Source organism: Paralichthys olivaceus, chromosome 17 (assembly GCF_024713975.1).
Source record: "Paralichthys olivaceus isolate ysfri-2021 chromosome 17, ASM2471397v2, whole genome shotgun sequence".
NCBI classification, from domain to species: Eukaryota; Metazoa; Chordata; class Actinopteri; order Pleuronectiformes; family Paralichthyidae; genus Paralichthys; species Paralichthys olivaceus.
This window is the reverse complement of record NC_091109.1, coordinates 15,695,410-15,718,715: the sequence shown is the minus strand read 5'-3', so window position 1 is coordinate 15,718,715 and position 23,306 is coordinate 15,695,410. Positions and strand designations below refer to the sequence as shown.

The 23,306-nt window shown below is 40.8% G+C and overlaps 1 protein-coding gene across 2 annotated transcripts in view; it reads right to left on the bottom strand.

The window, feature by feature from the left end:
* LOC138405301 (uncharacterized) overlaps positions 1-23,306 on the bottom strand; it is a 44,066-nt gene that overhangs the window by 6,633 nt on the left and 14,127 nt on the right. The window contains exons 3-4 of one of the 2 annotated variants that reach the window (XM_069512929.1): positions 12,398-12,453; positions 399-477 (exon numbers count right to left, since the gene is read on the bottom strand). In XM_069512929.1, the coding sequence (XP_069369030.1) occupies positions 399-477; positions 12,398-12,453 (135 nt within the window). Of the gene's footprint in view, positions 1-398; positions 478-12,333; positions 12,454-23,306 lie in introns of both variants that reach the window. The other variant, XM_069512928.1, reaches the window with a different exon arrangement.

The following is a 23,306-nucleotide window of genomic DNA, read 5'->3' as shown; positions in this document are numbered from 1 at the left end:
GCTCCAAAATAATGTTAATTGCCCATGGTGAGTAATTCAGTGTTAAACAATAGCAGATTAGCTCCTTGGTTGAACAATTATCTTCTGGGATAAGCTATTGCTGCAAACTTGAATGTGCAAATGCGTGTTTGAGATACCATTAAATTGAACTGAGTAACCACCATTTGTGACCATAAGCAGAAGACGAAAGGATGGTAAATATATGAATTAGGTTCTTGTTTTGGTATGATTAATCCCAAACCACCTGGGTGAGAGCAAATATATCATCCTAGTGTGTTTCATAATGTCGTCCATTCTAAAGACCCCAATAATAATTAGCAAATATTATTAGCAAAAATTCTAAATTGTTAGCAAAAGGCTGTAAGTGGTTTAATCAAAATGCTGTTGACTCATCTTACCTTCCATGAGGTTGTAGAGGTTGCAGTAGTTGGTGCTATGGTCTTTAATGGCATACCAGGTCTCAGAAATGGACATGGCCTAGAGACAAATTTGTAACTGTATTACATAAATGACGGTTGGACGAAATCAGATATGAACAGAGACAGTAATGAGAATAAGGACAGTTACCAAAACACTTTGCAATAAGAGATACTGAGAGCAAATATTTGAGGACAATTTTACATTGTTGAGCAGGGGTTTCAAACTCAATTGCACAGGGGGCCAAAACTCAAAGCACACTTTAGGTTGCGGGCCGAACAGGATGCACATTTATTGAACACACTGAAACTAAATGTTTTTTAACATAAATATGAATAAAACAGACAGGAATATTATTCCAGAATAAATAAACTTTACTGTTTGATGTCTTTAAAAAGCACTCTCATAGTCTTGATGACCTCTCAAAGCACTATAAAGTTTTTGTCATTTGTTTTTTTGAAAGTTATCAAAATTTTACCCCCACATTAGTTGATAACTTAGCTAATAGTACAGAAGCTTCATTAAAAACAATCCTTGACGCTGTCGCCCCTCTAAAAAAGAAGAAGTCAAATCAGAGGAGATCAGCTCCGTGGTATAATTCTCAAACAATCGCGGAAATTAGAGAGGAAGTGGCGTTCCACCAATAATCATGACTTTCACCTAGCCTGGAAGGATAGCTTGATAAGTTACAAGAAAGCACTTAGAAATGCCAGAACTTCTTATTATACATTTTTAATAGAAGAAAATAAGAACAACCCCAGGTTCCTCTTCAGCACTGTAGCCAGGCTGACAGAAAGTCACACCTCTACTGACCCATCTATTCCTTTAACCCTAAGAAGCAATGATTTGGTGAGCTTCTTTACAAATAAAATTATACCCATCAGGGATAAAATCCACCACCTCCTCCCAATGAATATCACATACATAGAAACATTGCCTGGTCCTGAAACCATAAAACCAGATTTATGTTTGAACCAATTTTATTCTATTGACCTTCCTGAACTGACCTCATTAGTTTCATAATGTAAACCAACAACTTGTCAATTAGACTCGGGCCCAACTGGACTTTTTAAGGAAATTTTCCCCCTGATTGACAGTTCCATAATAAATCAGATTAGCATGTCTTTGTTAACTGGCTATGTACCACAAGCTTTTAAGGTAGCTGTTATTAAACCTCTGCTGAAAAAGCCTACGCTTGATCCAGAGGTTTTAGCTAATTATAGACCCATATCAAACCTGCCCTTCATTTCTAAAAACTTAGAAAAAGCTGACCAGCTGTGTGATTACTTTGATATTAACGGTTTGCTGGACAAATTTCAGTTAGGATTTAGAATCCATCACAGCACAGAAACAGCACTATTGAAAGTCACTAATGACCTTTTCATGGCCTCAGATGATGGACTTGTCTCTGTACTCGTCCTGTTGGATCTTAGTGCAGCATTTGACACCATAGATCATCAGATTCTGGTACAGAGACTAGAACAACATATAGGGATCAGAGAAATTGCACTAGACTGGTTTAAATCATATTTATTAGATAGATTTAAATTTGTTAACGTTAACAATGACCCCTCCATGCACATGCAAGTTAATCATGGAGTTCCAAAAGGTTATGTCCTTGGACCGATACTCTTCACCTTATTAATGCTCCCCTTAGGCAACATCATGAGAAAGCACCACATACAATTCCACTGCTATGCAGACGACACCCAATTGTATATTTCCATGAAGCATGATGAATCTAATCGCCTAGTTCAACTTCAGGAATGTCTCAAAGATATCAAGGCGTGGATGACCCAAAATTTTCTACTTTTAAACTCAGACAAAACTGAGGTTGTTGTAATTGGCCCTAAACATCTCAGAGAAACACTGTCTGACCAGATAGTCACTTTGGATGGTGTCAGTCTGGCTTCCAGCTCCACTGTGAGGAACCTTGGAGTGTTGTTCGACCAAGACATGTCATTTGACGCCCATATTAAACTAGTGTCTAGGACGGCTTTCTTCCATCTGCGCAATATTAACAAAATTAGAAACATCCTGTCTAAGCAGGATGCTGAAAAACTAGTCCACGCGTTTGTAACCTCTAGATTAGATTACTGCAACTCTCTATTAGCAGGATGCTCCATGAAGACTGTTAAAAGTCTCCAGTTGGTCCAAAATGCTGCAGCACGAGTGCTGACAGGAACTAGAAGGAGAGATCATATCACTCCTGTCTTAGCTTCCTTACATTGGCTCCCGGTAAAATTTAGAATAGAATTTAAGATCCTGCTTCTCACTTTTAAAGCCCTCAACAATCACGCCCCCTCATATATCAAAGAGCTGATAACACCTTATTATCCAAGTAGATCACTTCGTTCCCAAAACACAGGCTCTCTAGTGGTTCCAAGAGTCTGTAAGAGTAGAGCAGGAGGTAGAACATTTAGCTATCAGGCTCCTCTCCTGTGGAACCAGCTCCCACTCTGGGTTCGGGAGGTAGACACTGTCTCAGCATTTAAAGTAAAACTAAAAACCTTCCTCTTTGACAAAGCCTATAGTTAGGGCTGGATCAGGTGAGTCCTGAACCATCCCTTAGTTGTGCTGCTATAGGTTTAGACTGCTGGGGGAACGCCCATCATGCACTGAGCACTTCTTCACTTCCCTCTGTCTCTCTGTCTCTCTGCCCCCCCACACTCATTTATTTATTTATTTATTAGTTTTAACATGTCATCATGTCAAAGTGTCACTTTGTCCTCCCATAGTCCCTCTGGCTCTTCTCTCTATCTCGTTTCAGATAACTCCGGCACCGGGACTACAGGACCACAACGACCACCATCACCATTGTCTGCATTTATTACAAGAACTCAGCAATTCATTAATATATCTAGTCATGTTGTAGATCTATACATTGTTATTGTTATGGTTAGCCTTGATTTTGATGGTGCCAAATTGTTACCGGTCTCTCTCTCTCCACCTCATCTCTCTTCTCTCCCCCGCTTTCCACCCATCTCTCCTTTCCTCCCCCCTTACTTTTCTTTCCTCACCCCAACCGGTCGAGGCAGATGACCGCCCACATTGAGCCTGGTTCTGCCAGAGGTTTCTCCCTGTTAATGAGGGAGTTTTTCCTCTCCACAGTCGCCTGTGCTTGCTCATTGTGGGAACTGTTGGGTTTCTCTATGTTAATATTGTTTTAAGGTCTTGACCTTTAAATGTAAAGTGCCTTGAGATAATGTAAATTATGAATTGGCGCTATATAAATAAAATTGAATTGAATTGAATTGAATATATCAAAGAGCTGATAACACCATATTATCCAAATAGATCACTTCATTCACAAAACACAGGCTCTCTTGTGGTTCCAAGAGTCTGTAAGAGTAGAAGAGGAGGTAGAGCATTCAGCTACCAGGCTCCTCTCCTGTGGAACCAACTCCCACTCTGGGTATGGGAGGCAGACACCATCTCAGCATTTAAAGTTAAACTTAAAAGGTTCCTTTTTGATAAAGCCTATAGTTAGTTCTGGATCAGGTGAGTCCTGAACCATCACTTAGTTATGCTGCTATAGGTCTAGACTGCTGGGGGAACTCCCATCATCCACTGAGCACCTCTCCACTTCTCTCTGTCCCTCCACATTCACTCATTTATTTATTTTAATACATGTCAATGACTATTTCACTTTGTACTCCCATAGTCTCTCTCTCTCTTTTTTCTCTCTCATTTCAGATATCTCCGACCCCGGAACCTCAGGACAACAACTTCTCCTATTACTAATTACAGTATCGCAGTAACTCATTATGATATAAAATGTGTCTGTTACCCACAGTAATAAATAGTCTTTATACTGTTGTTCCATTTTTAACTAGTCAGATCTGATACCCGTTGGCGCCCAAGAGTCCCCGGTCTTTCTCTCACCTACTTCCCCCTCCCCACTATCCCTCTCTCTTCTCTCCCCTCTTTTCCAACCCCTCTCTCATCTTCTTCCCTCGTTTTCTTTGCTCACCCCAACCGGTCGAGGCAGATGATCGCCCACATTGAGCCTGGTTCTGCTAGAGGTTTCTTCCTCTTAATGAGGGAGTTTTTCCTCTCCACAGTCGCCAAAGTGCTTGGGAACTGTTGAGTTTCTTTATATACTATATATATATTATATAAATATATATTTTAAGGTCCTGACCTTCTATGTAAAGTGCCTTGAGATAATGTATGTTGGGACCTGGTATCTGTGAACCATAGTTGGGCCTACATGTGTAGTCAAAAGCCTGACCACATGTCTCCTTTGTTCTGGAGACAAAGGACAGCTTCCAGAACTCAGTCTCCCAGGGTGCTTCATCTTCACAAATAGGTGGTAAAACTGCTCCGGGAGACAACTCTCAAACATTATTGGTCACTGTGTGCCCCATGACCCATAAGGTCACCAGGCAAATATAAGCCGAGTTTCTCCTCTGCTAGTCCTCTTTCATCTTCTCTCGTCGCTCTTCTCTCTTCGGCCTCATCCCCTGCCGACTTCTCCTGGAGGAGTAGGGTCTGGCCCTGCTCTCCCAGCCAGGGAGACGTCCTCCATCCACAAGCTCCTCAACTTCCAGCAGGCCTGCCTGGAGCAGACTGCTAAAAAACCTTCCAAAGGCAGCGATGCGAGAGCCTGCCTAAGAACTTCAGCACAACTGGCCACGACACAAAGTCTGACCAGCAGATGCACAACAGGATCCACAAATCAACCAGACCACTTCACTGGACTTCGAACAGCACATCCAAAAAGGACCTTTGCCTCTTTTTCATGGACGGGTAACACAACTGGGCTTTATTATTACGCTAGGCTAAGCAAAGGACTGTTTAATCCTATTTCTATTTCATTTGATGTTTATAAGTTTGACTTGTGTTGTTGTGATATTTGGTAATATGTTATTTGAAAGTTAATGTTAGTTCTGTTATGCTGATCACTTCTTTGCATGCATCTAACTACTTCCTTTAACCTGGCACCAACACCTCACACACTCATCTCCACAAACTTAACACCTACATGTGATATCAGCCACATGGTCTCACCACTCCAGGGGGCCTTTTGTCTTCGTAGTGGCCAGCCGCCATTTTGAATCTCAGTCACTCACTCACACACACACACAGACACAAATTCACATCTGTATATAGTAAGTACACCTTTTGTTAGTTTTTATGTTTATACTTTTATTATTCTCATAATAAATGTTTTTCTTAAAAACATGTCTTAGTTAATGTTGCATAAGTGTGAGTGAATTTTGCCAACCTCTATCCTGTCAAGAACTCCATATCCTTCAACTTTGCTAGCTATTGATGTGGTAATTTTGGTTATAGTTATTTATTTAATTATTAATCAGAGTTCCAAATTTGTAGTCAGTAATTTCATGAGACTTATTCGATAAATTGGCTATCTTTTCCCTTCCTTTGAAGGGTGGTGCCCCGATTTATCTTTTTAATAGTTTAATTATTATTTAATATTAATATTTAATTTTTCACTGATAGCCACATTTATCGAATGCCCAAAAGCACACCATTTAATGGTGCCCCGCGTGAAGGAAAGTACATAATCGTACCCTGCGCGAGGGAAAGTACATAATAACAACATTAATACCAAAATTTTTGGTGCTCCTTGTGAGGCAAAGTCAGTAATAATAACATTATTTTGACGCCACGTGGAGCAGTGCACAACATGTATATTATGATTTGGCACTATACAAATAAAACTGAATTGAATTGAATTGAAGTTTCTATTGCCATTCATACAGTGCATCTGTGGCCAGCACTTCTTCTTTGAGGGGCAATATGGGGTTCAGTATCTTGCCCAAGTACACTTCGGAATTCAGAAAATAGGATAAAACTCACTTTAAAACTTACTTTGGTTAGAGGACGACACCTCTACCCCCTTCAGCCACAGCCGCCCCATCAGAACAGATGTGAGCTGCTGAGTCATTCTATAATTAGGGGTACATTTCATGTCCATGGGTTGTATTTGTCAATTTTACTAAATATTCACTTCAAGCACTGATCAAATTAATAGTTATATATGAATATACAAAAAGTCATCAGGTTCCATCATTTATTTTTTAGAAAATATGTATACTATACGGGAGTTTGCAGTTTTGGTGCTGTCCAATCTGGTAAATACTAAGTTTTGTTATTTATTCATACAGCCCTTTACAACAGTCCTTTCGGTGAACCAAAGTGCTAGTTCGTTTCATCTAAATTGTATAAATTGTAGTTTTCGTTACCCCAGAAAAGGTCCTTTATATTTAAAAATACTTATAGATTTACATGGAGGGGGGGTCCGCTCTACGGTGGCCGCCATGTTTTTTACATTAGTCCAGACTGGAGCAACTAAACACCTTTTGAGTTTTTATGACAACTGAAAACTACCACAGGTTCTTTTTCATGTTTGGAAGGAGAGGGTGAGATGAGGGGTGCTTAGCTGCAACATGCAACTTCAACACTAGATATAACTAAATTCTACACACTGTAAACAATGCAAACTCATGAAATTTCGCAGACAAGTCAAAAGTGGTGAAAATGTATGTATTCTGGAGTCATTTGATACAGGGGCATGGCAAAATGGCTGAACAGGGCCACCTAGAACGCATTAGAATGCAGCCCTTGAGTTTGCTTTCACTGATCTACACGAAAACCGGTACACACGTGTATCATGACCAGATGAACAAAAAGGTCTCATGGAGCATTATGAAAAACGCAACAGGAAGTCGGCCATTTTGGATTTAGTGGTCACTTTGGCCATTTTACAGGTTGTGTGTTTTAACGAATTCCTCGTAGAGCTTTCAGCAGATCAACTTCAAATTCAGTGAATGTCATCTTAACAAGATGGAGATTAAAACTACCTCGATTTTTGAGTTTTCATCGCAGGATGTGACCGTGGCATGTGACCGTGGCGTGACTACACACCATCAAAACACAAGGTTATTGTATCTCTGAGATACATGGTCCAATCTACAAACTGGACATGTAAGACAAGAGTCCCGGCCTGATGACATCTACATAGAAATCCTTTCTTAAAATCACAGAGCCCCCTGGTGCCAACAGGAAATGTCTTGTTTTTGCACGTCGTACGCTTTGATTAATTCCTCCTTGGCCATTGACCATCGCCATGTCAAACTTTTTCAGAAGGGCCTCAAGACATTGATGATGAAGGCATATGAAAACTGTGAGTCTTCGTCAAATGCCTTGTTAGAGGTGTGGCATCATATTTCAACAAGTCGCCATGACACACGAAAATGCTGTAACTTCAGTGTACAGTGTCCAATCTCCCTCAAACTACATTTGTGTAGCAACACATTTTCACCTTTTGCTCTGCACTTAATGGCATGGACCATCATGTGTGATTGGTGGAAATGGTTCGGCATTGAGTGATGATCAGAGATGTGGCCTGAACAGCTCCATATGTCAATATTAACTCAGGATCATAGTGCCACCTGCTGATCAGCGTGAAAACAAAGTTGTTGTAACTCCACTGTGCATTGGTCAGTCACAACCAAAATTAAAACCTCTGATCAGAGACATGGCCTGAACAGCTCCATGTGTCAAAATTAAGTCAGGGTCATAGTACCACCTACTGATTAGAAATGAAAAAGGAAGTTGTTTTAAACTCCACTGTACATTGTCCAATGACAATAATATAATTTATCACAATAATTTTTGGGACAATACATCATCCAACAAAATTTGTTATCATGACAGACCATAATATTTCAATAATGTACTAAGTTGGTTTCCCTGCATAGTTTTAGTTCATTGAGAATTTATTTCATATTCAAGTAAAATTGGTATTGTATACCGACATATATCCCTCAATATTGAATCAAAAATGTGAAATGGAATCAAATTGATTTGGGAAATCAGTGGCTGTACCCAGCCCTAATCAGCATGTACTTAAAGTAACAAAATTTCAGAATAATAATAACAGGATTCAGAGTCCCTGCATGTGGACACATTGGAGGAGCTGATTAGAATAAGTCTTGAGGGAACTAGTTTGGAGGAGGTTGATGCCAAGGAGGCTGAACAGATGAGGTTCAGTCAAAGCTAAAGAGCTAGAGGGCCCAACTGAAAGGGTTGGCCTTCAGAGGTGCCAGGCCCTAGTGGTTTTTAGGGGGATGTGCTCTAAAGGGAGAGGAAGGAAAGGCATTCTGTAAGAGAAGTTCCATGTTTACTTGTTTTGTTGTGGTTATTTTGTAATTATTACCAAAACATGTATCAGTAAAACCAATGATGGGAAAAAATATGAATGAGTTGCATTGCATGTCGTTGTAAGTGGTGCGACTAAATTTTTTGCGGGTGCCCTTAAAACTAGTGCTACTAGTGGAAAAAATAGGTCTGGAGCCCTGACATTGTAGTTCCTGTAAGTTGTTTCAATATGTGGGAAAATGTGAATAATTACATTGCAGCTCAATTTAAGGTGTGCCCCTAAATTTTCTGATTGCGCTCCTAAAAATGTCAGTAAAGGGCTACAGTGCTCCTAGTAAAATAGTTAGTCTGGAGCCCTGCTGTACCATCTTTTAACAAAGTTACTGATTGGCAGATAACAAATCAACTGACTGATTACTTGTGTGTCTTGTATTTTTCTATTCTGTTATTGTAGCTTGCATCTTGTGGTAATGCATTACAATGAAAATGTAGCCACTTAAACATCCACAGGACAACATTATGAGGATTATTCTACATTAAATCTCTGACAATAGTTTCCTTTCACCTAAATCTTACACACTGGACCTTCAAGCTGTACACACTTTTCAATGATTGCTTTTACTGTTTTTTACTATTACATACAACATTAACTCAAATAAATAATTTATTATTTGAAAACACAAGAAAGAATGAAATATTTTACAGTGGGTAAAATCATGGGTGAATTATTGAGACTAGTGTTTGACAGATGAGTCTAATCAGAGCGGGTTCTCAGGCAGGCTCTATCTGCCACAGCAAGTCATGACAGAATGTTCTCTCCAGTTAAGTTCATTGCTCTCTGAAAAGGTGAACTTGCATGATAATCCGAAAATATTGTTATTTTATCAGTGGTTCAAAATGGTTTACAAGTTATGACAATAATATAATTTATGGCAATAATGTCTGGGACAATATATTGTCCAACAAAATGTGTTATTGTGACAGGCCTACCATAATATTTTTCATAATGCACCCACCTAGAGGATTCCTTGGACAGTTACACATATTCAAGCAGAATTGGTACTGTACAATGATATGTCCTTAAAGGAGAAGTTTGTTTTTTTTCAACCTGGTCCTTATTTCCAGCATATGGTATGTAGATCTACTCACCCATAAAGGTTTGGAGCAACTTGGAGTCCTTTGGACGCTTTTAGATCCACACGCGTTTGGCGTATATCCATACAATGCAAGTGACTGGGCCACCCACAATACAGCCTCTAAATAACGCATTATCTGCCACGAAACTCTTTATTTACTATGAATCGCCAGCACTAGTCCCCTGTGAGTCCAAGTTGCTTTGTTTACATCCCAGGCTTTCACTGGGGTGACGTCACAGAGGCGCGCAGCTGCAGCTCAGCTGACGATCACCTGTGTTTGTTTACACAGAGTTTGCTGCTGCTAGTTTTGCGCAACATGGCAGAATACTTATCAGGTGCTTAACAGTATAGTATTCTTCTAAAGCAGCTGTGTCCTGGTGCTCGGGCGTATTCAACCAGTTAAAGGCTAGGTAACTTCAGCGGGCTAACGAGCAGCCTTGGAGCTAGCGTAAGCTTAGCGAACCGATTTGTTGATTAAACAGGAAGACAACTCGCTCTCGGTTTGCTAAGCTAACACTAAAAAAAAGGCATCAGCAAGTAATCAGTAACACGCAATACTTAAGTTGCAGCTGAACACCTCTCACCTCACGCTCCCCTTCCAAACATGAAAAAGAACCTGCGGCAGCCTTCAGTTACCATAAAAACTCAAAAGGTGTTTAGTTTGTCCAGTCTGGACTCATGTAAAAAACATGGTGAACTCTGTAGAGAGGACACCCTTGATGGAAATATAAAGTATTTAAACATAAAGGGCATTTTCTGGGGTAAAGGAAACTACATTTCATACAATATAGATGAAACAAACTATTGAAAACAGCATGAGGATTATTCTACATTCAATTTCTGCCAATAGATCCCTTTCACCTAAATCTTACACACTGGACCTTTAAAGTGTTAGTGCAGTCCATATACACCTGCCTTTTGTACATTTTCTGGATGCCAATAGAATACAAAATAAAAATAAGTGGGTTATAACTCACATTACAAGTTTAATCTTCCCTAAATTATGTAAATTTGATAAGAATTCTGGCATGAAGACAAATACATGCCACCATTCAAAGAAATTTAAGCGCCACCCACTGGCAACAGGGAATGAAATGTTTTCATACTTGTCACATAGATCATTCCATGTATTTGAATTTTCTTATGGCCTGGTCTAAAAGTTTTACAAGGCAACAAAATGCATGTTTAGTGCATGTTCTCACTCATTAGCATGGTGTTGGATGTTAGCGACAGCATGTCTCTGTGTCAACCCGCGTTTTGCCTGATACAAGCCTTACTGTTGAACAGCATTATTATTATTATTAATAATAATAATGATTTCAATGAGAAAAGCAGACTGGCTTTTTGGATTTTGTGTTTGCTGTGGACATTTTCACACACATGAACGAGCTTAATGTGAAGCTATGACCCAAGGATGTGTTTGTGCATTAACTATATTAGAACTTGAAAGCTTTCAAAGCCAGCTTCATTTTGATCTCAAGGCAAGTGATATAAAAATAATTGTCTCATTTCCAGACATTTGCTCATTTCCATACAATAAAGCATACATAGAAACACAGGAAATCACTGAACGACCCACACAGAGAATTCTGTTGTTAAATGCAGGATTTAAAAAAGATGGAGTTGGTTTTATGTCCCCTGCTCCTTGAGTATGAGACAGCATCAAAGCAACTGCAGTTGGAGCTGATTGATCTGCAGTGCGAATCTGTCTTGAAGGATAAGTCCAACTCCCTCAAACTGGATGATTTTTTGCCTCCCTGAATGAGATGAAGTTTCCAAACACCAAACAGATGGCACAGATGGCTGGTGTTATCTGGCTCTACTGTACATATGCCTGAGCATATGCATTCAGTGTGATGAGTATCAACAAGAGCTAAATCTGTTCAGTGAGAGAAGTGTTGGATATCAGGTAGAGAAGTTTCATATTATGTAGTAAAGCATTTTGGAGTAGAAAAGGTGATACAGAAAGGTTGAGTCTTCAAGAAATTCTTAAAGATAGAAAGGGCGACTGGCAGCACTGTTCCCATTAAAGCAAGCACACAAGTTCTTTTTTTATTAATTTGATTTCATATTCATGTTATTTACTATGTTAGTAAATTTTTTCCCTCATCAACTATTATTAGTTGCCCATCGTTCAATTTTTATGTTCCATAAACATAACATTTTTCACACATGGGTGAAACACATCACAATGGCTACTTCACTGAAAGAGCATTGAGTCATTTTGGCACACCCATGCTCTGCAACCATATAAAATATTAAAGGAATACTTCACCCAAATATGAAAAAGGTGTAAATGTCGCTGTTTCGAGTCAAATATGAAGATCGGGGCTTCCAGACACTTGGATGACACCACACGAGCAGTATGTTGTTTTTTTTCCATGTTGTTTGTGTTTGCTTGTTGTTTCTGTTGTGTTTAAAAACATATCACCAGTACTTCAAATGTATTGGATTTGGCTGCAACACTGTTTTCCCCTGAAACTCCAAAAGTGTTTTGAGGACTCATACACTTCACCCACCCCTCCATTGGCATAGTGGTGAGTAGATAATGAGTGAATTTAAATTTTTCGGTGAACTATCCCTTTAAGTTCCTAAATCATGTTTGAATTATTTATGCACATATATATGAAATAGAGCAGTGAACACCTACCGAAACATGACAGCAAGTGAAGAAATAATAGGGGCCCAGCCGGAAGTTGATATCATCCACATACCTCTTAAAAGGACTGGTGTGCTTGGCTTCTATGAAGTGGACAGAGGCAGACTGCAGCTGTAGAGAGAGCAAACTGTATTTGATTAAAAGCCAACTACATAAAACTACTTATAGGTTCAGTGTGCAGAATTAAGTGACATCTAGTGGTGAAGTTTCATGTTGCAGCTGAATATCCCTCACCTCACCCTTCCCTTTCAAACATCAAAGATAACTTGTGGTAGCCTTCAGTTGTCATAAAAACTCAAAATCTAGGTTAGATGTCAAAATAAAGTAATTAAATATAAAAGATCCATTCTAGGTTAAAGAAAATAACAATTTGTACAAATTAGATGAAACATACTTGTGAAATAGTTTTATATTAAATTTCTGCCAATAGATAAGATAAGATGAGATAAGATAGACTTTATTCATCCCACACTGGGGAAATTTCGACATTACAGCAGCAGAAAGGCATTAAGATAGAGAAAATATAGAAATAAAATTAAAAGAAAAGGGAATAAAAATATACATATATATATATACATAAAGAAAAAGGTAAACACTAAACAAAGAAATTCACAGTGATAATTGTACATGAGAAGTGGAGAATATACATTGGAATGTAACAATTCAGAAAGTATTGCACACACACGTTCTGGACCCTCTTCAGCTTTTCCTTGTCTCCTGATCCAGAAGCATGCTTCTTCTTGTTAAGCAGTGCTTTCAAAGCAGGAGTAATCCAGGGTTTATTGTTAGAGAAACACTTTACGCTCCTAGTTAGCACAGTGTTCTCTACACAGATGTTTATGTAGTTGGTTATACAGTTGGTGAGGCCATCTATGTCGCCCCATGTGGTCTGCACAACACATCCCAGTCCGTGCACTCGAAGCAGTCTTGAAGTGCCATGCTGGCTTCCTCAGTCAACTGTCTGACATACTTCTTGGTTGGGGGATGTTTATTCACCATGGGATGTAGAATGTGCGCAGGTAGACCAGCTTGTGATCAGAGCAGCCAAATGGGGCGAGGGGGAATGAGCTGTATGCATTCTTTACATTTGCATACATCAAGTCCAGGATTTTATTGTCTCTGGTGAAGCAGTTCACAAACTTTGTGAATGTTGGAAGGGTGGGGGACAGGGAAACGTGACTGAAGTCACCGGAGATGAGGAGGAGGAGGGTGTGGGGGTACGCAGTCTGCAGCCTTGACACAATGGTGTGAAGCAGCTTGCCGGCAGCGGTGGCATCAGCTGATGGGGGGATGTACGCAGTTATAACCATAACTTGCAAGAACCCCCGCGGGAGGTAATATGACCGCATGCTAACCACTAGAGGGTTGCACCACTTACTGTTAATAAACATCGCCACTCCTCCCCTCTCCTCTTACCGCTCTCAGCCGTTCTCCTGTCTGCCTTCCGAAGTTGAAAATTGTCCAGCATAATCAATGAGTCCAGAGTGTTATCATTTAGCCATGTCTCTATGAAACACGTGATGCCTGCCTCCCGGTACTCCCTCTGCTGGCTGGAAAGTGCAGCTAGCTCAGTCATCTTATTGGGGAGCGATCTTACGTTTCCCATGATGACAGAAGGTAATCATAATTTATACCTCCTTTTCTTCTCCCAGCACTTAACACCAGCTCTGCAGTCCCTCTTCCTTCTGATCTCAAACAGGATATCTATACTTTCCGTGGGGAGTAGCCTGGGTACGCTGAGCGCCAATAGCTGGTCGCAGGTGTTAACAATGGAGCCCTGGCTGAACGGGTCACCCGATGCGGTATTAAAGAATCTGGTTATTATTAAAAAAATAAAACTACCCTCAGCGTTAGTGCATCCACAGGAGCATAAACTCTGCTGAGGTTAGGCTTAAAAACTAAGCACAAAAATAGCAAAAGAAGACAAAAACAAACAGGCTGCCAGCCTTGTGGCGCCATGTTGAATATGTTGGATCATTTTCACCTGAGTCTTACACACTTTAGATAAAATGTTCTTTATTTTTCAGGATATAAGAATATGACAATTAAATGATTTCTGTCTGTAACAATTCAAGTGCTGGCCATAGAAAGAGAACATGAGTGGAAAAAGAGGACAATAAATAAAATGTTTAATTCATTTGACCTTTATTTGTATTGTGCGAAATCATAACATACATCATCTCAAAGCACTTTACATGTTAAGGTTGAATCCTTAGAAAATATAGAGAAACCCAACAGTTCTTCCAATTAGTGCTTTCAACATCTATGAGGGCCATTCGGGGTTCAAGGACACTTTAGCATGCAGATGAGGAAGGCTGGGATCAAATCTTGACCTTCTGGATGGAGGACGACCACTCTACCTCCTCAGCCCCTCTGAAAAAATGTTCATTCATATTTATATATTCATATGTATCTAAGGCAGCAGGGCTCTGATTGGCCAAATATATTTACATGCAGGGACATGAAACACAATGTATCCCAGTCTATTGAGATAAGTATATTGCGCATGTTGATATCGCGAATTACGATACATTTTCAATATATCGTGCAGCCCTAGTGCAGAAGCAGTAACCCCTTGCTAACCCACCAATATGGTGTGTTTTAATGTTTCAATATATATGTATAAATGTCCTTCTACTTCGAGGTACACATGAAGTTGCCAGGTTCTAATAGACATTGGTAGAGAAAGTGGAATCAACTCAGCACCACCTAGAGTAAATCAGAACCTTTGCAGCCTTGGTCTGCTCCACCTTACACCAACATTCCTGGACCTGACTGTTGTCTCTACTGGGTGAGGAGACATGGCAAGCAGTGTAAGAGCAAGCGGAAATGGTGGAAGCATAAGGGACTGCTTCATTTTCAAGGAAACATGACTAAATGACAACATCCTGGACTCCGCTATTGAGCTGGATCAGCTAACATGCTACAGGGCAGACAGAGCCACAGGCCTCAGTGGTAAGACCCACGGCAGTAGTGTATGTGTTTAGATCAGTGTTATCCCATACAGGGTATACAAAAATGCTCCAGATGTTATATGCTTTTTGTGGAAATTTGTGAGAGTGGCATGGGTGATGCAAACAATATGCAAAGCTTGTCGCAGAGCTGGAGGAGAACTGATACCAAAAGATGAGGAATTTCAGCCCATCAGTCTCCTCAAGGTAGAAGGCTAGATCTTCTTTAACGTCATAGCCCAAAGGCTTACAAGCTATCGAATAAAAAACAAGCTGGTGGACACAATGGTCCAAAAAGCTGGAAGTTCTCTGGATGTTTAGAACATACAAGCATGATCTGACAAAGAACAGAGATCAGACAAAAGGTTCTACATTAATGGAGAACAAATTCCAACAGTGTCTGACAAACCTATAAAAAGCCTTGGACGATGCTATGATGCAAGCCACAAAGATTACAAGCAGGTCCAGCTCCTGCAGCAGGATGTGGCCTTAATAACATCGACAAGTCCATGCTTCCTGGCAAGCTAAAGCTCTGGTGCTTACATTGTGGCTTGTTACCCCGACTGATGTGGCCACTTACAGTGGTTGATGTTCCTATCACAAGAGTTGAGAACATGGAGAGAATAATCAACTACTATGTGAGAGCAACATGAGCAACATCGGCCTGTGTGGACATGGCATCCTCGAGCTGCCTAGGGGAGTTTAATGCCCCAAAAAAAATCTATACGGGCTGTTGGACCATTTTTGACAACAGGACGAAAATGGATACCAAAAGAAGCAAAAAGCAAAAGCAGCACTCCAGCATGCTGACATTGTGGGCCATGTTCAACATGGAAGAGGATGTGCGGGCCTAGGTCAGAGTAGACCCTTGTGGATCAAGGCAACTCCTTCAGAGCTGCAAAATTGGTAGTCCTGGAAAGCCAGCATCAGGAAGAGGCAGCAAATGTGCAAAGGCTGTCAGACAAGGGCAGTGTATGAAAAGGGAGAGCATAGAGAAAAGAAAGATTAGCTGGAAAGACCTATGGGGAATGGAGGCAGGCAGGATTATCTTCCTGCTTGGGGACAACCAATGACGTCCTTCCCTCACCCAAAAACCTACAGAGGTGGGTGAAGGAAGATTCATCCTGCCCACTATGCTTAACTCCAGCTACCTTCAGGTACATCCTTACTGTTCGTAATAGGTCTCTCCCAAGGTAGGTATATGTGGAGACACAATCAGGTACTCAAATGCCTTGCAGCAACACTAGAAACAAAGATAACTGTTTCAAATGCCTTGCAATCAAAAACATTAACGCAGTTCAAAGGACAACATTTGTCCATGAGGGAAAACAGGGAAAGAGAGGGCTCCTCCACTGACTAGGAGTAGTCAGATAGAGGAAGCCTGAGACTGGGAATTGTTGGTGGACAACCATGGACAACTTCCACAACATGGCGTCACCAACATTGTACTTCCTATCTTATGCATGCTTGTAGTGATTATAGTATATTGGCACAACTGAGAATCTATTTATTCAGACAGCTTCTCTCCGATCAACCTCAATCAGCTGACCCCAATTATCTTATCGTCAAAAATGAAATAAAGCAACAACTTGTATTTTAGACATTCCAACTAAGTTACTTAGTTAATTCTGCCCTTAATAAATAGCACTTTACTGAATACAGTCAATCGATTGTTATAGGATATGTACCAAAGTCATTTAGGCAAGCAGTAATCAAGCCCCTACTAAAAAAAAACCCACTCTAGACCAGGAGGGTTCAGCAAAATAGAGACCAATATCCATATATATTAAAATCCTTGAGAAAGTTGTAGCCAGCTGTGTGACTTTCTTTAAGAAGATTTACATTCAGGGTTTAGAGCTCATCACTGCATAGAGATAGTCTTGCTGAAAGTCACACTTACCTTCTTATAGCTTCAGGTCAAGGGTTTGTCTCTGTCCTCGTCCTGTTAGTGCAGCATTCGGCACTATGGTTCATCACATCTTACTACAGAAACTAGAAAACATTTGCTTTGAAGGAACTGCCCTAGGCTGGTTTAAATCCTATTTATCAGATCGTTTCCAATTTGTACAACATAATCAGAGTTCAACAGTGCGCATCAAAGTTAATCATGGGGTTCGTAGGGTCTGTTTTATAATGGTTCAGGGTAACCATTAACAGATCTACCAGCCAATCATTAGTGGCTTTTCATTTCAAAGGTCTGTGGTTTCATCCAGTGCTGAAGTGAGATATGTTCTAGTTTAATTTTCACTGAATTCTAGTTTAGTCTAGTTTCAGTTTCAGTGTGTTGTAGAAAATTCTGTATACATAAATTTTTGCAAGCTTATGTACTTATGTGTCTGTGTGCAGAGGGCATCAGAAACTACAGGTGGCCTAGCCTTGGACAAGATCCAAGTTAAACAGTTGCAGTGGCAGGCTAATGAGGCTTTAAATTACTATGTGACATAATGAGGAGATAAAGGAGGCTCCTAGCTCATTTCAGAGTGCAGATATGGTTACAGCTGCACAGTCTCACATTATAGAACTATATATCAAGCATAATGATATGAAATCATGACAAAGCCTTATGTAAACATGTGTGGAAAGGTTGCTTTCAAGAATCGCCCTTTAATGATTGCTTGATTTATGATGCTGTCAAAGTTAGATTAAAAACAAGTGATTTAATGGCCAAATAAAAACCAGTGATTTGATTGCCAATTCAAAACAGTGATTTAAGGTACAATTAAAATTATAAAATTCACTATTGAAGTATATAATAACATTAGATTTGGACAATTCAGATGTTTTGAACCAGAAAGAAGGTGGAAAACCACTTCCTGATTGGTAGAACTGGCAACAGCAGAGAAGGGGATGAGCATATAAGCAGAAGGTTTGAAGCTCAGTCTTCGGTTGGGCCCTGGAGCCTGCTTGGGTTTATCACTTTGAACTTCTCAAGTGACTTCTTTTGACCAACAATTGAATACTCCAGTAGCAATAGAGTATATGTATTGGAAATGAAGACTAGTTTTAGTATTTGGCCCAGTATTAGACTTTTTATCTCGAACAACTGCTATTTATATGCTAATTATATCACACCTTTGCTCCACCTCTACCTGAGGCCTTCAGAATTTCACATGGGGATAATGATGTTCAGTGTCATATTCTTTAACCAATCAGATTTCGAGTTTGCCATGTTGGGCAATTTTTTGAAACACCAGTGTCCTCCAGCTGTCACAAGATGAATGTCACTATATACCTTTAATCTGCACTACAATCTAATGTGTGCTGAAGTATAAGGAGAAACATAATTACTGATGATTACAACAAGTTTAACGCACCAATGACGAATCAAATAATATACTCAGTGTGTTACAAGCAGTGTGATGTGTATGTGTAACTTGTATAAAGAAATAGTAATCTTTTTTAAAAAAAAAGGCAATCTGACAAAAGGAAAACATAATGGTGTCAAATCAGAGACAAATATCTTTAAAAAAAATAGTAAACGGTTTGGACAGATATAATGGTGTCAAGAGTAAGAAAAACTGTGTAAAAGAAAAAGAGACATATTATGGCAAGGTAGGGGCTCTCCAGAGGGAAAGTCCCAGCTCCAAGGCCATCCAAAGCAACCCAGGTGTTTGGAGGCTTTCCAGGGGTAAACTCAAGTCCAACGTACCAAAGTAACCCTGGTGCTTGGAGACTTTCCAGGGGGAAGGTCGCAATGTTAGACCCTCCCCAATAACCAATAAGATTAGATCACGATGTCAGACCATAAATGATAGATGTAATGATAGACCAGTCAGATAAGTAACAGGCGTGGCCCTTAAGGATAGATAAAGCGGAGCAACACCACTGTTAGTCAGAGTTTTTCTCTGGTGTGGCTCCGGCTCGCTACTGAATGCTCTCGGGTTTACTTGTCGACAATAAAACTCTGCTGCTTTTAAGTTGACTTCTACAGATTTTTTTTTACCATGAGTGGAACTTAGTTTTCAACACAACAAGGCCAGTTAGGAAGCTGAAGTAGTATGCTAGTAGTATGTAACACACATAGCATTATCTAAGATTCATTCAAACTTTATTCTGTGATATTTACATTTTTAGATTTGGCATTTGTTGTTTTTTTAAACGTACAATGGCTGAAGGAGAAGAAATGGACTTGGTGGCGGATTTATTGAACCTTTCAAGAAAAACTGAAAATTGTGTTGACTAAGTCAACCAATACCGCTGCTATCAGTCCCAGTATGGCCTGAGGTCGTCTCCCTCCCTACCGCTGTACAGCACTGTGTCAGCTTTCCCGGCACAGTGATTACAGGGTGGTGTGCGCCCTTTCACCTAAAGGGTGTGCGATGAGCCAGTCTCCCACTCTTCTTCCGCTGCTACTCCTGTGGCAGCTGCAGCCTGCTGTGGAAGAGCATATTTGGCGTGGCCCGTCAGCAAGGTTAATCCTTTGTTTGGCATGGCAGCCATCACACTATCCTTCCATACACGTAATTTGCTCTGCCACGTCTCCTCAGTCACATGTGTAATGTACATATTGGTGACACGGAAGGCCTTAAAGTGAAACTCGAAAAATGTGCGTTCTTTCAAAGGGAGGTTGGCCACCTGGGGCATGTCATCTCAATCCAAGGATTCCCCTAGACCTGGCAGTGCCCCTGTCACATTGCAGAGTTGTGCTCCTTTTTGGGTTTTGCCAGTTACTACAATTGCTTTGTAGAGGGCTTTGCCAAGATGGCTGGCCCTCTGCATCGTTTGGTGGTTGAGCTGGCAAACACCAAGTCCAAGTAAGGGTCAGGGCAGGCTGTGTGTGCTGCATGGAAACCTCAGTGTGCGGAAAGCTTTGAGTAGTTGAAGTCAAAGTTGGTTTCAGTCCAGGTGCTGACTTATGCAGATTTTTCACACCCTTTCATTTTAGAGATCGATGCCAGCTCAAGGGGCTGTCCTCTTGCAGCAGATGGACAGTGGTGTGAGACTGGTGGTGTACACCAACAGAGTCATTCAGCCCACCAAGTGCAACATATCACACATAATCTAACTACAGTTCCATGAAGCTAGAGTTCCTTGCGCTCAGGTAAGCTATGATGGAGAAGATCTGAGACTACTTGGGGCATAAGTGCACTGTCTATACTGACAACAACCCATTGAGCTATCTCCATTCTAATAAATTGGGGGCCACTGAGCACAGATGGGCTTCCCAAGTTACCACCTTTGACATCAAATACAGTTCAGGCCACAGCAAAAGGACATAAAGAGCTGGGTCCAAGAGTGTGAGCGCTGCCAAGTCACGAAGGACTCTGGGTATGTGCCACATAGCTTTATTGGCCACTTGGTCGCCTCCCGACCCAATGAGATCTTGGCCATCGACTTCATGCCACTGGAACCTTACCAGATCAGGGTTGAAAATGTTTCCATAAGCGATCAAGAGTATACCTTTGGGAACATGGTGCTAGAGGTCGACCCCTGGAGCTTGGTGGTCTATCAGGTTCAATTCAATTCAATTTAATCTTATTTGTATAGCGCCAAATGATAATATACATTATCTCAAGACACTTTACATAGAAGGTTAAGACCTTAAAATCTTATTAATATAGAGAAACCAACAGTTCCCATAATGAGCAAATATTTTGGTGACTGTGGAGAGGAAAAACTCCCTCATTAAAAGGGAGAAACCTCTAGCAGAACCAAGCTCAATGTGGGCGGTCATCTGCCTCAACCGGTTTATGAAAGCCCCTTCTGCTGAAGGAGCAATTTACACTGTTGCCCCTGTGAACTACCTGTCTCAGGTCTGGAATGTGCATCAGGACATGTCCCTCATCCAGGGCACCATCTCCACCTGCCTTAGCAGCACTAGATGATGATTCCACTGGTCGTTACACAGCCTGCAGCTGTTCCAAGTGCCTCATGTCCTTGAGGCCCCCTTGTCCTGGCCCTGTTAAAGGCAAGCAACACCTCCAGCACATGGAGGTTCCCCATCACCAACTCCTACGTTGTTCCCAACCTGACCAGCTAAGTGCTAATCACCACTTGGTCCACAGCTGGCCACCATTGAAATGCCCATTGGGGCGATGGAGCTGGTAATGGCGACATGTATCAGCAGTTGTGCGGTGCAGGGAGGTTTGTGACATGTTTTAACCTGCTCTTATCATCATTATGAATCAATCTATTATACTATCTGTGTGGAAGGAAGCAACAATGGTCCAGCTAAGCCTGATGGGGGTTTTATTCCTTTTATCTACTTATTTCTATTTACCGGCTCATTAACATGAACGATGGGAACCGGGTCGCGTTTGGTTGGGAGCCTTTCTTTTTTTTCTTTCTCCCTGAGTTCACACCTATGGTTCACAATTGCTCACACAAGCTCCTCCACTGATTGAGATGGAGAGAGCATGTTGTGCACGCTCCCTTCACGTGAGTGCCTCAGTGAAAAACAAAGAAAAAAGCATGACTCTGACGATGAAGTGGAGAGTGCCAGTACTTCTGCCTCCACATCAGGCAGACGTAGGTGTTGCATGAAATAATAACATAAGTCAAAGTATCTGATCCAAATCTCAGCCCATCATTCTCCCTGTGATTATTTCCAGGATAAAATGAATTAACCCCAGGCTGGCTTCTTAAAAGTGAATAAATATAAAAATGAGCCAGTCTTTTGAATGGCTCTTTGAAATGAATGGTTCCTAAAGATCTGGCTCCCTCCAAAAGCCATAAATCCCATCTCTAATTTCAGCAGTTTTCCCTGCAGAGATCATCCGTCCAAGGGAATTTCCCCAATTATTTGTCACACTTGTGTACATTCACCCGGATGCTGATGTGGATGTGGCAACTTGGACCATAGCAAGGACCGTGCAGCAGCTTCAGGCATTAGCACTGGTTGCTCTGAACTTTGTTATGGTGGTTTTAATCATTGCAAAACAGGGGTAACGTGGGTAACATTTAGCAGTATGTAAATGTCCTATCCAGTTTTCAAAATGTCTTGACCTCTGTTATGGCTCGGTCAAAGGAGCTTAAAAATCCCTCCCAAGAAATCCTCTCGGCACTTCTGACCATGTCACTGTTTATTTGGTCCCACACTATAAATCGGTCCTGAAGAAACGTAAGCCAGAATGACGGTTAGATCCGGTCTGGTCACAGGACTCTATCCAACGCCTTCAGGACTGCTATAGTCTTGTTTAAAGAGGCATGTGATGATTTGGACACATGTACAGAGACAGTATCTGCATATATTACGTTCTGCGAGAAGTTAATCATCCCCAAGAAATCCATTTGTATTTTTCACAATGATAAGCCATGGGTCTCAAAAATAGTTAGAAATACAATTAATCATCAGTTTCAGCCAGGGTGATATAACAATACAGCAAACTACAGAAGCAAGTAAATTAAACTGGCTAAACATAACTATAGAGGAAAGGTGGAGAACATGCTCAGTGCTGGAAATTCACGGCTTGTATGGGATCTACACTCATGACTACGCTTCCACCCCCCCCCTCCAACTCCATCAATCAAGTTCGCTGACGACATCACTGTGGTCGGTCTGATCGCGGGGGGTGACGAGACAGCCTACAGCAGTGGTCACCAACCTTTTAAAGCACAAGATCACTTTTTAATTCAAAACTTAAGCCGAGATCTACCACCCAGATGTCTTGCAAAAAACTCACATTTATTATTTTAGTATGAATTCATGCATCTTCAGCTCCTGCAAATATGCAAAAAAACTTTTTAAACAAAAGAATGGATTTGGTCAACAGAAACGCTTTTCTTTTGTGTTTGTGACATAAATTCAACAGATAAACATTTAAACTCAGGTGAAAGATCAATTTATTCTGCAGTGACAGAATCACTTGTTGGTCCCATTTCAAAGTAAAAGCACTCCAGCGTTTCACTTCTGAATCCATTCATTTGTTCTAACAGGGCTTTGATTGTTGTCAACAGACCAGAAGATGCTGGACTTCACACAGTAGAGTCCTGACATTTAGTTCAGTGCATAATACGACTTGTATTGAAGGAAATGCAGGAGATAAACCTGCTGCTCCGCCGCCAGTAGCGGAC